This window comes from Salmo salar, chromosome 12, assembly GCF_965601325.2.
Source record: "Salmo salar chromosome 12, fSalSal1, whole genome shotgun sequence".
Taxonomy (NCBI): domain Eukaryota; kingdom Metazoa; phylum Chordata; class Actinopteri; order Salmoniformes; family Salmonidae; genus Salmo; species Salmo salar.
The window spans coordinates 67,777,826-67,789,873 of record NC_138302.1 but is presented as its reverse complement, the minus strand read 5'-3'; the positions used below and the strand labels follow the sequence as shown (position 1 = coordinate 67,789,873).

The 12,048-nt window shown below is 44.1% G+C and overlaps 1 protein-coding gene across 1 annotated transcript; it reads right to left on the bottom strand.

Annotated features, from left to right (window-relative positions):
- Positions 1-604: 604 nt before the first annotated feature.
- efcab12 (EF-hand calcium binding domain 12) lies at positions 605-11,712 on the bottom strand. Its single transcript, XM_014132818.3, has 8 exons — positions 11,119-11,712; positions 8,400-8,606; positions 8,056-8,308; positions 7,716-7,879; positions 7,366-7,579; positions 2,280-2,487; positions 1,978-2,106; positions 605-1,006 (listed from the first exon to the last, which is right to left on the bottom strand). The coding sequence occupies exons 1-8, from the start codon at positions 11,596-11,598 to the stop codon at positions 781-783; spliced, it is 1,881 nt and encodes a 626-aa protein (XP_013988293.2). The 5' UTR covers positions 11,599-11,712; the 3' UTR covers positions 605-780.
- Positions 11,713-12,048: the final 336 nt, after the last annotated feature.

The window sequence follows — 12,048 nt, the reverse complement described above, 5'->3', positions numbered from 1 at the left end:
TAGAGAAAGGGACACAACCCCAAAAAACTAACGCTAGTTAGCATTGGCTCACAAAACTACCTTGAAGTATCTCTTTAAAGGGGAGATGTCATAGTATGCACGACAATGTGACTACATGTCGTAAAGCAGTATGTGGGTTATCTTCGGGACATTCTTGAGAGATCGTCATTAAAAATTACTCACCTAAAAGTGTCACGTCCTGACCAGTGAAAGAGGTCATTTGCCATAGTAGAGTGGTCAGGGCGTGGCAGGGGGGGGTTGTTTTGTAGGTATTTTGGGGTATCTGTTTCTATGTGGGTTTGTTCTAGTTATCATTTTCTATGTGTTGGTTTTCATGTTCGGCCAGGTATGGTTTCCAATCAGAGGCAGGTGTCTTTCGTTGTCTCTGATTGGAAGCCATACTTAGGCAGCCTGTTTTTCCTTTGGGGTTGTGGGTGGTTGTTTTCCGTTCTAGTCTAGTGTACCTGACGGGACTGTGTTGGTCATTTGTTATTTTGTCAAGTGTGTTCATTAAAGAGTTTGAAAATGAGCACTATCCACGCTGCGTCTTGGTCTCCATTTTACGACCCGTGTGACAAAAAGGATACTCCTCTGACTGTACATTCACTTTATATTATAGTCTTTATTAGCTTAAAAGACAAAATAATCTCAATTAAAAATAGCCTCGTGAAATGAAGAGGTGACCTTTGGATAAGACTGTAACCATAATCTAACAGCAAAAAGTCTTTGAACTCCCACATGAAAGTACAATATTGTATCTGGAGCATGGAGTAAAGCGCTCTACAGGGTGTAGGCCTTGTGTCCATCTATGTCTCCAGAGGTGGAGTAGCCCCTGTCGTTGACAGGCCAGCTGCCGGGGCTTGGGGCGGGAGAGCGGATGATGTGCTCAAAGAGGACCCCCTCAGGAGACAGGCCCACTCTGGGCAGGTAGAGTCTCACATGGTTGTCCTTACCAGTCCAGAACGCGTTAGGGTCGGCTCTACGGCTGGACGGCTCCCTCATGTTGCTGCTCCAAACAAACAGAACATACACACTACACATGTTAAACAGTACACATTCTTGTTGCTGTGGCTACTATCATTGTGCACTCTTAGAAAAAAGGGTTCCAAAAGGGTTCTTTGCAGAGCGATAGGATTTGATCAGAAGAACCCTTTTAGGAAGACAAGGGTTATTATTAAGGTAAAGGGTTCTACCTAACTTTTAACATCCTATGAACCGTTTTGGGAAGATGATTTTTTGGAAGGCAAGAATGGTTCTACATAGAACCATATATACTATTTCCCAGCATGCTCTATTGCAGAGAGATTTATCAGAATTATTTGTTTTACTGTAATCTGTGTTTTTGAATGTACATTGAATGTACCGATTTATTGCACCCGTTACTGAGATGGTTGTCTCAGTTTAGATTATTGAGGTAATCTCAATCTTCTCTACCTTGGCAGTCATTCTGAATGCAGGTTGCGGGTGATTAACAATTTCAGTTGGATATCTTAACTCTGCCTGGATTCCAATAGGACTTACACATCACTTTGCAAGCCAGCATAATGTGACTTGCAGGCCTGATGTGGCCTGTAAACCAGGAGATTCCTAACACCACTGTGTTAGGTATAACTAAGCCCTCAAAGAAATGCCTTATGATATATGGAATATATTGTAAAAAATAATTTAATTTAAAAGGATAATAAGGCTGGTGGAACCGTTCAAAGAGAGTTCTAGGAAGAACCCTCCAAAGATAAAAGGGTTCTCGGTAAAACCATTCATAGACGATTCTAGGAAGAACCTTTAGATGATAAAATGTTTTTTGGTAGAACAATATACAGGGGGTTCTTTTAAGAACCCTCTGCAAAGGGTTCTACCCAGCACAAAAAAGGGTTTCCCTGTGGGGACAAACCGAAGAACGCTGTATGGTTCTACTTAGCACCTTTTTTTCTAAGAGTGTGGCTGCTTGCTATAACACTTATGTCACTTTCTCCTCACCTGGTCATGTGGGTGTACTCCTCCCTGGTCAGCCAGCACTCTGTCTTGTGTCTGACCTCAGCTCGACCTGTGGACAGGGTCATCATCTTGGGGCCCCGACGTACAGACCTATGGGGGGGGTACAAAGACCTGGGGAGAAGGCAGAAAACACCACAGGTAATGTCAGAGCTGTAGACTTCTCCTTCACTGTCAGAACTGCATGTGGTATAATACAAACTTAAATCACTATTCTCTGCTTGATTTGACTGTCACTGTGTGGTCAATTTGATCATCTATCTTCGGTTGATGACATAAATACTCACGTATCCTTGCAGACTTTGTGTAGAGTGGCCTCTTCCTCCAGGTCATGCTCCTCTTCCTCCTTCTCCTCGCCCCCCCGGGGGGTACTGCTGCTGTAACCGATCCAGGTCCTCAGACGGCCCCCACACCCCGGCATGGGATTGGTTCCTGCCTGCCTCAGCACGAGACTCTCTGGACGCTCTAGGACATGGTCCCCTGGATGCAGCAGAACTGAGGAGGAGCAGGTCACACACACACACCGACAATCAAGGTGATTTAAAGTGCTATTAATTGGTAACGAAGAGTACTTGTCACTTAAGGTTGTGTAATTAGAATAGAAGAGGTGTAAACATCATCTGGAATTGTTTGTGTATGTAAAGCCAAAGGGGTATATGTTTGTGCTTTACCTAATGCCTGCCTCAAGGTATTTGGGGTGCTGTGGGTGCTGCAGCACCCCCTGATAAATATAAATAATTTTGCCAAAATTAGGCTATAAAAAAATAATTTCCCCCAAAATTATATTACTCCTGCCTGAACAGACATAAATTAAATAATTCAAAATACTACACCAGAGAGCATCATTTATCTACAGAGGATCAATAGCTTCTAAAAAAAATAGCTGTGGATGAAGTTTTATCACAAACACTTACAGTCGGGAAGGCCGCAATTAGGGCAGCATCCAAGGCAAATATAGAACAGCCTGTTGCATTGTGGCCATAGATACAGGATAATCCATAGAAGGATTTTGGAACCTCTAATCCTGGCACTTTGACTGTTAAACTCATGGGTACACTAGCATTGGCTGCCAGTCCTGACTTGAATGGGAACTGCCATCTATGGGTTATATTTCTATGGTTGCGGCTGTCAGTTTAAAAAGAGAAGACAAATCTGTCTGTACAAGCAAAAAAAAATTCTCAACAACTTTGGAGCAATTCTGAGCGAATTGCACTGATTTTCAAAGTAGCGTATCTTCAGATATTGGCATGATCACATCACCGGTGAATACCCTATGCTTCATCTTCATCATTGGGTGAGTCAGTGTCACTGGAAAATGTATTTTGTAGCCTACTGTAGCCTATACTATACACTGGGTATACCAAACATTAGGAACACCTTCCTAATATTGAGTTGCCCTCAGAACAGCCTCAATTCGTGAGGGTATTGACTCTAGGTGTCGAAAGCGTTCCACAGGGATGCTGGCCCATGTTGACTCCAATGCTTCCCACAGTTGTGACAAGTTCGCTGAATGTCTTTTCGGGTGGTGGACCATTCTTGACACCAGAGGAGGCTGGTGTGAGGAGCTATAGGAGGATGGGCTCAATGTAATGGCTGGAATGGAATCATTGGAACGTTATCAAACAAATCAAACATATGGAAACCACGTTTGACTCCGGTCCATTCATTCCATTCAGCTATTACAATGAGCCTGCCTTCTATAGCTCCTCCCACCAGCCTCTGCTTGATACACACGGGAAACTGTTGAGCATGAAAAACTCAGAAACGTTTCAGCTCTTGACACAAACCGGTGCGCCCGGCACCAACTGCCATACTCGTTCAAAGGCACTTAAATCTTTTGTCTTGCCAATTCACTCTCTGAATGGCACAGATACACAATCCCTGTCTCAATTGTCTCAAGGCTTAAAAATCCTTCTTTAACCTGTCTCCTCCCCTTTATCTACACTAATTGAAGTGGATTTAACAAGTGACATCAATAAGGGATCATAGCTTTCACCTGGTCAGTCTATGTCATGGAGAGCAGGTGTTCGTAATGTTTTGTACACTCAGTGAATACTATATATCAGGGTTTTTGTTAGGAAAATGTGCCTCTGGACAAGTGACTGGGAAGATTTTAATTTATCATCTGATATTTGGAAATGTACTGGTCATCCATATGCATTGGGTGCATTACCTAATAGGGCGTCCACCCACGCAGCCAGCACCATCAATACACGAGGGAAATTGGCCAAATGAGCCACATTTACATTCCTTAAAAACAGCCTATAACAAATTACAAAAACACTATTCCTTGTGTTTCGATGTGTAGCATATGCAACACTTTATAGCCTATTGTTATATTGTTTTTACTTTCCTAAAACAATAATAGTCCACCTCATGGTTCAGTTGTCAGAGATTTCAGCAATAAATGCATCAGGGCATGCATAGACCTGTATAGCTAATTTTCCCCCAACATCGGACACCCCCTAACTTCGGACACTCTCTAGCGGTTGGAGGACTAAATCACCTCGAGCTCAACATTTAAATGGACTGCTATGCTTAGGTGTCTACTGTTTGATAATAATCTTTAGAAAATGAATATAAAGGAAGAGAACCCAGCTTAGGCCTAGCCCCAGAGAGCGATAGAGATATGCCAGCTGCATGCTACGACACCAACATGCATTTGTTTATCCTTGTCAGATGGGCTACTGCGTCTGCTATACCGATATATAGGCGTACAGAAGGAGATTAATTCGTACATTTTCTATCAGAATAATTTTTTTAAAAGACAAGCATTATATTGTTAGATTGTAGGAGTAACTCTGGTAGGACTAAAACATTATTTGTCACCTCAAGTTCAACTGTCAGAGTCAGTTGGAACGTGGGTGTGCTCTACCTTCATATCATAGGCTGCAGTATACGCTAATAGCCCCAACACACCAAACCTTCACAAAAGTTCCTAAACTTTATTAGGGGAATATCAAAAGTAAGTCAAGCCATTGTTTATAGGTAAAATACGAGAAGGATATTATATCGCGGAAAACACAACATTACAGTTGGAACTTAAATTGGCCAAAGAAAATCGCTCAACAGAATGAAGCAAAACACTTGGAACTAGGCTTAAACCTTCACAAAAGTTTTGAACAGGCTATATTGCAGCAATTACCAAGAAAGGCTAGCACCTAACTTACCCAACAAATGACAGCAATAGAGTAATTATATGTATTTAACAAAATGCCTACTTATACAGTACCTATCTTAAAATAAATACTGAGCACATAATTAAAAAGACAGATCAAACTTAATTTAGCCAACCTAAATTTCTCTACAGAATGAAACCAAACACGTTTTGCATATTTAAAGAACTGGTTAAGATACAGTTGAAGTCGGAAGTTTACATACACTTAGGTTGGGTCATGAAAACTCGCTTTTCGACCACTCCACAAATTTCTTGTTAACAAACTATAGTTTTGGCAAGTCGTTTAGGGCATCTACTTTGTGCATGACGCAAGTAATTTTTCCAACAATTGTTTACAGACAGATTATTTCACTTATAATTCACTGTATCACAATTCCAGTGGGTCAGAAGTTTACATACACTAAGTTGACTGTACCTTTAAACAGCTTGGAAAATTCCAGAAAATTATGTAATGGCTTTAGAAGCTTCTAATTGACATCCTTTGAGTCAATTGGAGGTGTACCTGTGGATGTATTTCAAGGCCTACCTTCAAACTCAGTGCCTCTTTGCTTGACATCATGGGAAAATCAAAAGAAATCAGCCAAGACCTCAGAAAAAAAATTGTAGACCTCCACAAGTCTGGGTCATCCTTGGGAGCAATTTCCAAACGTCTGAAGGTACCAGATTCATCTGTACAAACAATAGTACGCAAGTATAAACACCATGGGACCACGCAGCCATCATACCGCTCAGGAAGGAGATGCGTTCTGTCTCCTAGAGAATAACGTACTTTAGTGCGAAAAGTGCAAATCAATCCCAGAACAACAGCAAAGGACCTTGTGAAGATGCTGGAGGAAACAGGTACAAAAATATCTATATCCACAGTAAAACGAGTCCTATATCGACATAACTTGAAAGGCCGCTCAGCAAGGAAGAAGCCACTGCTCCAAAACCGCCATAAAAAAGCCAAACTACGGTTTGCAACTGCACACGGGGACAAAGATCGTACTTTTTGGAGAAATGTCCTCTGGTCTGATGAAACAAAAATAGAACTGTTTAGCCATAATGACCATCGTTATGGGGAAAAGGGGGAGGCTTGCAAGCCGAAGAACACCATGCCAACTGTGAAGCACAGGGGTGGCAGCATCATGTTGTGGGGGTGCTTTGCTGCAGGAGCGACTGGTGCACTTCACAAAATAGTTGGCATCATAAGGTAGGAAAATTATGTGGATATATTGAAGCAACATCTCAAGACATCAGTCAGGAAGTTAAAGCTTGGTCGCAAATAGGTCTTCCAAATGGACAATGACCCAAAGCATACTTCCAAAGTTGTGTCAAAATGGATTAAAGACAACAAAGTCAAGGTATTGGAGTGGCCATCACAAAGCCCTGACCTCAATCCTAAAGACAATTTTGGGCAGAACTGAAAAAGTGTGTGTGAGCAAGGAGGCCTACAAACCTGACTCAGTTACACCAGCTCTGTCAGGGGGAATGGGCAAAATTTCACCCAACTTATTGTGGGAAACTTGTGGAAGGCTACCCGAAACGTTTGACCCAAGTTAAACAATTTAAAGGCAATGCTACCAAATACTATTTGAGTGTATGTAAACTTCTGACCCACTGGGAATGTGATGAAAGAAATAAAAGCTGAAATAAATAATTATCTCTACTGTTATTCTGACATTTCACATTCTTAAAATAAAGTGGTGATCCTAACTGACCTAAGACAGGGAATTTTTTACATAATTAAATGTCAGGGATTGTGAAAAACTGAGTTTAAATGTATTTGGCTAAGGTGTATGTAAACTTCCGACTTCAACTGTAAATACATACGCATACAATAATAACAATGATATAAAATAATAATAATGATGAAACAAAGTATTATTTTGGCCATTTTGTGCTAATGTCTTCTATCATGTAAATGACGTAGAATTGCATGAAATGCGTTTATTAAAGGCCCATTTGTTTAACAGACCCTGCTAAAACATGTTAACCCAAGTGTGTAAATCCTAAAAACGTGTCTGCTCAACTGTATGCCACCATGCAAATGCGATTATAGATGCATGCAATGCATTATTATAAAGGTGTCCACCCCCATCCAGCACACCCAACTAAACCTCTTCCTGTGGCTATGTGCTTGGGTGTCTAGTGTACTGTGTTCGTGTATTGTGTGTGTCATATTTGCTGTATGTGTGTTTTTTTATGGGTCTCACCTCTCTCCAGTGTGGCCTGGTTGACCGTGACCCCCTGTGTGTGACACTGGTCCAGTGAGTCCAGGTACTCCGCCAGACACTGTCTCCTGAACCTGTCCACCGCTCGGGCCGTGTCTCCTCCCAGAGAGGACGGGTGGGAGTGGGCGTCCTGGGTGGTGTTCCCTGTACACACTGTCTTCATGATGGCCAGCACCTCCTCATCCTGCATGCCCTCCTACAGACCAGGTTAGAGTCAGAGAGTGAGAAACAGAGAGAATGTCCTTAATAGCCTTGATGCTCTGTAGTGACAACTGTCTTTGGACAGGAGGTGTCCTGCCTGTAGGATTTGATTGTGTTGGTCCTGCCCTCACCTTGATCCTGTTGCGGCGGTGCTGCTGGATAAGGGCCTGCTCCTGCTGCTCCTCCAGAGACAGGGGAGCCTGTAGGCACAGCTCAGGACTGGGGAGGGGCAGGAGCTGGGCACCATGCCTCCCCGACCCACGCTTAAGACCACGGCTCCACACTGGCCTCCGTGCTGAGAGGAGAAGAGGGGATAAGAGGGAGGGGAGGGGAGGGGAGAGGAGACAAGGCAATGGGAGGTCTTTCTAGCACTGCATTTGTATCCATTTAATCACATCATACAACTTAACAATGCTACACAATGCTGATTGGGTGATGAGCTGAGAGGATCATGTCTCCATCTTTACTAACCTGGGATGCTCGGAGACCGCTGCTCCCTGCCCCTCACTCTCTCTATTTCCCTGTTGCATCCCTTCTCCAGCTCTAGCTCTCCTCTCTCTGTCAGGCCCCTGCGGCCCCAGCTGGCACTCTCCTCCTTCTCCCTCTCTAGGCTCCAGGCCTTGATGCCCTCCGCCAGGTCCTTCACTGTCACTGTGTCCCCTTCCATGCCGCTAAGAGTGGACACCAGGTCATCCAGATGCTCTGGCACCACAGGGAGGCCCTCCTGATGGAGATGCATCAATATCAATAAAAACACACATAGGCTTACACTCACACGGATTGCCATGTCATTATATTATTTATAGGATCACTACCTTCTCAAACACATCTCGGAGGTCATTTCGACTGATGCGTCCCGTGCCATGTTTGTCAAGCCTCTTGGCCAGTTCAGAGGGTCGGAGCTTGTGAGTGTGGAGGTACCTCCTTACCTCCTTTACCTCGCGCAGTGGGGACCGGACTGCGCGTGCGCGAGGCACATTAGCCCGCCGAGAAGGACGGGTCGGGCTGGCACGTGTTCTGGCCTGGAGAAGGGATAGAGAAAGGTGATTAAGACAAGTAACATAATGGGGTCTATGAGCCATGGAGGCATCACTCATTGATGATTTCCCAGTGAACACATGTCTATGCATAGATAATAAACAACGAGCGAGTAGCAGCGTAAAAACAAAGGCGGGGGGGGGGGTTGTCAATGTAGATAGTCCAGTTGGCCACTTGATTAATTGTTCAACAGTCTTATGGCTTGGCAGTAGAAGCTGTTAAGGAGCCTTTTGGGCCTAGACTTGGCGCTCCGGTATGACTTGGGTGACTGGAGTCTATGACAATTTTTTGGGCCTTCCTCTGACATCGCCTAATATAAACAGTAGGTCCTGGATGGAAGGAAGCTTGGCCCCAGTGGTGCGCCTTACGTTCAGATGCCCAGCAGTTGCCATACCAGGCGGTGATTGAACCGGTCAGGATGCTCTCGATGGTGCAGCTGTATAACTTTTTGAGGATCTGGGGACCCATGCCAAATCATTTCAGTCCCCTGGGGGGAAAAAGGTGTTGTCGTGCCCTCTTCACGACTGTCTTGGTGTGTTTGGACCATGATAGTTTGTTAGTGATGTGGACACCAAGGAACTAGAAACTCTCAACCCGCTCCACTACAGCCCCGTCGATGTTATTGGGGGCCTGTTCGGCCCTCATTTTCCTGTAGTCCAGATCAGCTCCTTTGTCTTGCTCACATTGAAGGCGAGGTTGTTGTTCTGGCACCACACTGCAGTTCTCTGACCTCCTCCCTATATGCTGTCTCATCGTTGTTGGTGATCAGGCCATCCGCTGTTGTGTCGTCAGCAAACTTAATGATGGTGTTGGAGTTGTGCTTGGCCATGTAGTCGTGGGTGAACAGGGAGTACAGGAGGGGACAAGCACGCACCGATGAGGGGCCCCCGTGTTGAGGATCAGCGTGGCAGATGTGTTGTTGCCTACCCTTACTACCTGGGGTGGCCTGTCAGGAAGTCCAGGATCCAGTTGCAGAGGGAGGTGTTTAGTCCCAGAGTCCTTAGCTTAGTGATGAGCTTCGTGGGCACTATGGTGTTGAACGCTGAGCTGTAGTCAATGAACAGCATTCTCACATAGGTGTTACTTTTGTCCATGTGGGGAAAAGTCAGTGTGGACTGCGATTGAGATTGCGTCATCTGTGGATCTGTTGGGCCGGTGTGCGAATTGGAGTGGGTCTAGGGTTTCTGGGATGATGGTGTTGATGTGTCATGACCAGCCTTTCAAAGCACTTCATGGCTACAGGCGTGAGTGCTACGGGTCGGTAGTCATTTAGGCAGGTTCCCTTAGTGTTCTTGGGCACAGGGACTATGGTGGTCTGCTTGAAACATGTAGGTATTACAGACTCGGTCAGGGAGAGATTAAACACAAAGGCTTCTGTCCTGCTGTCCTGCCGATGCAAGGAAAACTGGCCAGCTCTATATTATCCATATAGTCGTTCAGCCACGACTCAGTGAAACATAAGATACTACAATTTTTAATGTCCCGTTGGTAGGATAATCTCGAACGGACATCATCAAGTTTATTTTCCAGTGATTGCACGGTGGCCAATAGAACTGATGGTAGAGGCGGGTTACCCACTCGCCGATGAATTCTCACAAGGCACCCCGATCTCCGCCCCCTGTATTTACGTCTTTTCTTCACGCGAATGACAGGGATTTGGGCCTGGTCTCGGGGAACCAAAACATCCTCTGCATCGAACTCATTAAAGAAAAACTCTTTGTCTAGTTCGACGTGAGTAATCGTTGTTCTGATATCCAGAAGCTATTTTCGGTCATAAGAGACGGTAGCAGCAACATTATGTATAAAATAAGTTACAAAAATTGCAAAAAAACTAACAAAATAGCACAGTTGGTTAGGAGCCCGTAAAACAGCAGCCATCCCCTCCGGCGCCATTATACATCATTAAACTTAAAAACTACATTAACACGTAGATGTCTATGATTGGTTCAGATTTGGTCTGGTCAGAACAAACCAAATGTGGTCTTGTTTGGGGGCGGATGTCATTATAATAATACCCTGCATGCTTTGCAAGTCTTTATTTTTTTACATTTACATTTTGGTCTTTTAGCAGATGCTCTTAGTCAGAGTACTTACCGCCAGTGCATTCAATTAAGGAAGATAAACAACCACATATCACAGTCTTAGCAAGACTGTAAAAGTGTGTTATTGTAGTTTGTGTTCTGTTGTTGTTTTTTGTTGGTCTGAAAACTTGCCACTTCTAATGCTTTTTGAAAAACACATAATGGGAGGAATAATAAATATTCCATAATGCAATCTTCAGTTGGCTCCAATTAGAATAAAAAATTATGAATGTGATAATGCTTTCTATATATGTGAATGAAAGTACAGTTGAAATTTGGCCATAGAAACAAAAAAATAATAAATTTTAAAGGTCTATTCAACTTTAATTCAGAACCGAAAATGAACTTGAATTCAACGCCTGGAAAAAATGTCTACAATACATATTTTCAACATAATTCTGCTCACTGGGGTTACCTTAAGAGCCTCAGGGGGTGTCAAAGTAAAACCCAGGACAGGTGAGGGAGTTCTCTGCTTCTTTTTCTCTCTTTCCACAACCAACATCTCCAGCTCGGTCACCGTCGGCTTGCTGTTAACCCACTTCGACAAGTCTCCGAGACTATCGAACTGTCGACGAAATGACCTCCTTTGGTTAACCCAGTCTTGGTGCTTCGCGTCATTACATTCCAAAGGCATCACTGTCATTGGAGCACCACTGACTCTGTCCCCTGTTCCCGACACCATGGCCGCCACTGACCCATATCGGCTTTTTGTCAGCACTTGGCTTTCAGGCTTCGGCATGCAAACGGGCCGTTTGGGCATCGGTGGCGCGATGAAAACCCTGTCCCGTGTTTTAGCGGGACCGAACACTCTGCTTGCCATTTTGTAGAAATATGTCTGCAATAAATCTCTCTTTTTAATGCGCGCCAGTTGTTCCTCTATCTCCAAATCATCCATGTTTGGGTGCTGAGATTATAGACCTAGTCAAATGAAACAGTTTGGGATTTATATTGTATATAATGTATTCCTATTGTAAATGGAGAAGTAGCGACACCAGTTCTGTTTTCAGCATTCGACTTGTCATGGCCGTCTACTCTTGGGGAGTAGCGCTGGTTCTCGATACACTCGTGCGTGTTTACGCATGGTAACCATGGAACCTTTTGTTGCTTTTGCAGGGGCCACTCCATACTGTAGATGCTGTAAAGATGTCAGTCGAACTCGACCAACAATGGAATTGCCATGGAAACGCGTGGGGGTCAAAGTAATGGACTTCAGGATTTTTGGAGTCGACCACGATTCCGACTCCTGTTGTTAGAGTCGAAGACTCCGAAAACAAGCTGAAATTGATGCGCACACATGTACACACCACCTCATTATTGCAGAGTCCTACTAGACTACATGCGGGTT

What these genes read in the sequence shown, in the direction of transcription:
- efcab12 (XM_014132818.3), bottom strand. Translation starts at nt 11,598, where the DNA reads ATGGATGATTTGGAGATAGAGGAACAACTGGCGCGCATTAAAAAGAGA. An exon ending in TCCGAGATGTGTTTGAGAAG is followed by an intron (nt 8,309 to 8,399) that starts GTAGTGATCCTA and finishes CATCTCCATCAG; the next exon opens with GAGGGCCTCCCTGTGGTGCC. An exon ending in CCAGGCCACACTGGAGAGAG is followed by an intron (nt 2,488 to 7,365) that starts GTGAGACCCATA and finishes GCTCCTCCTCAG; the next exon opens with TTCTGCTGCATCCAGGGGAC.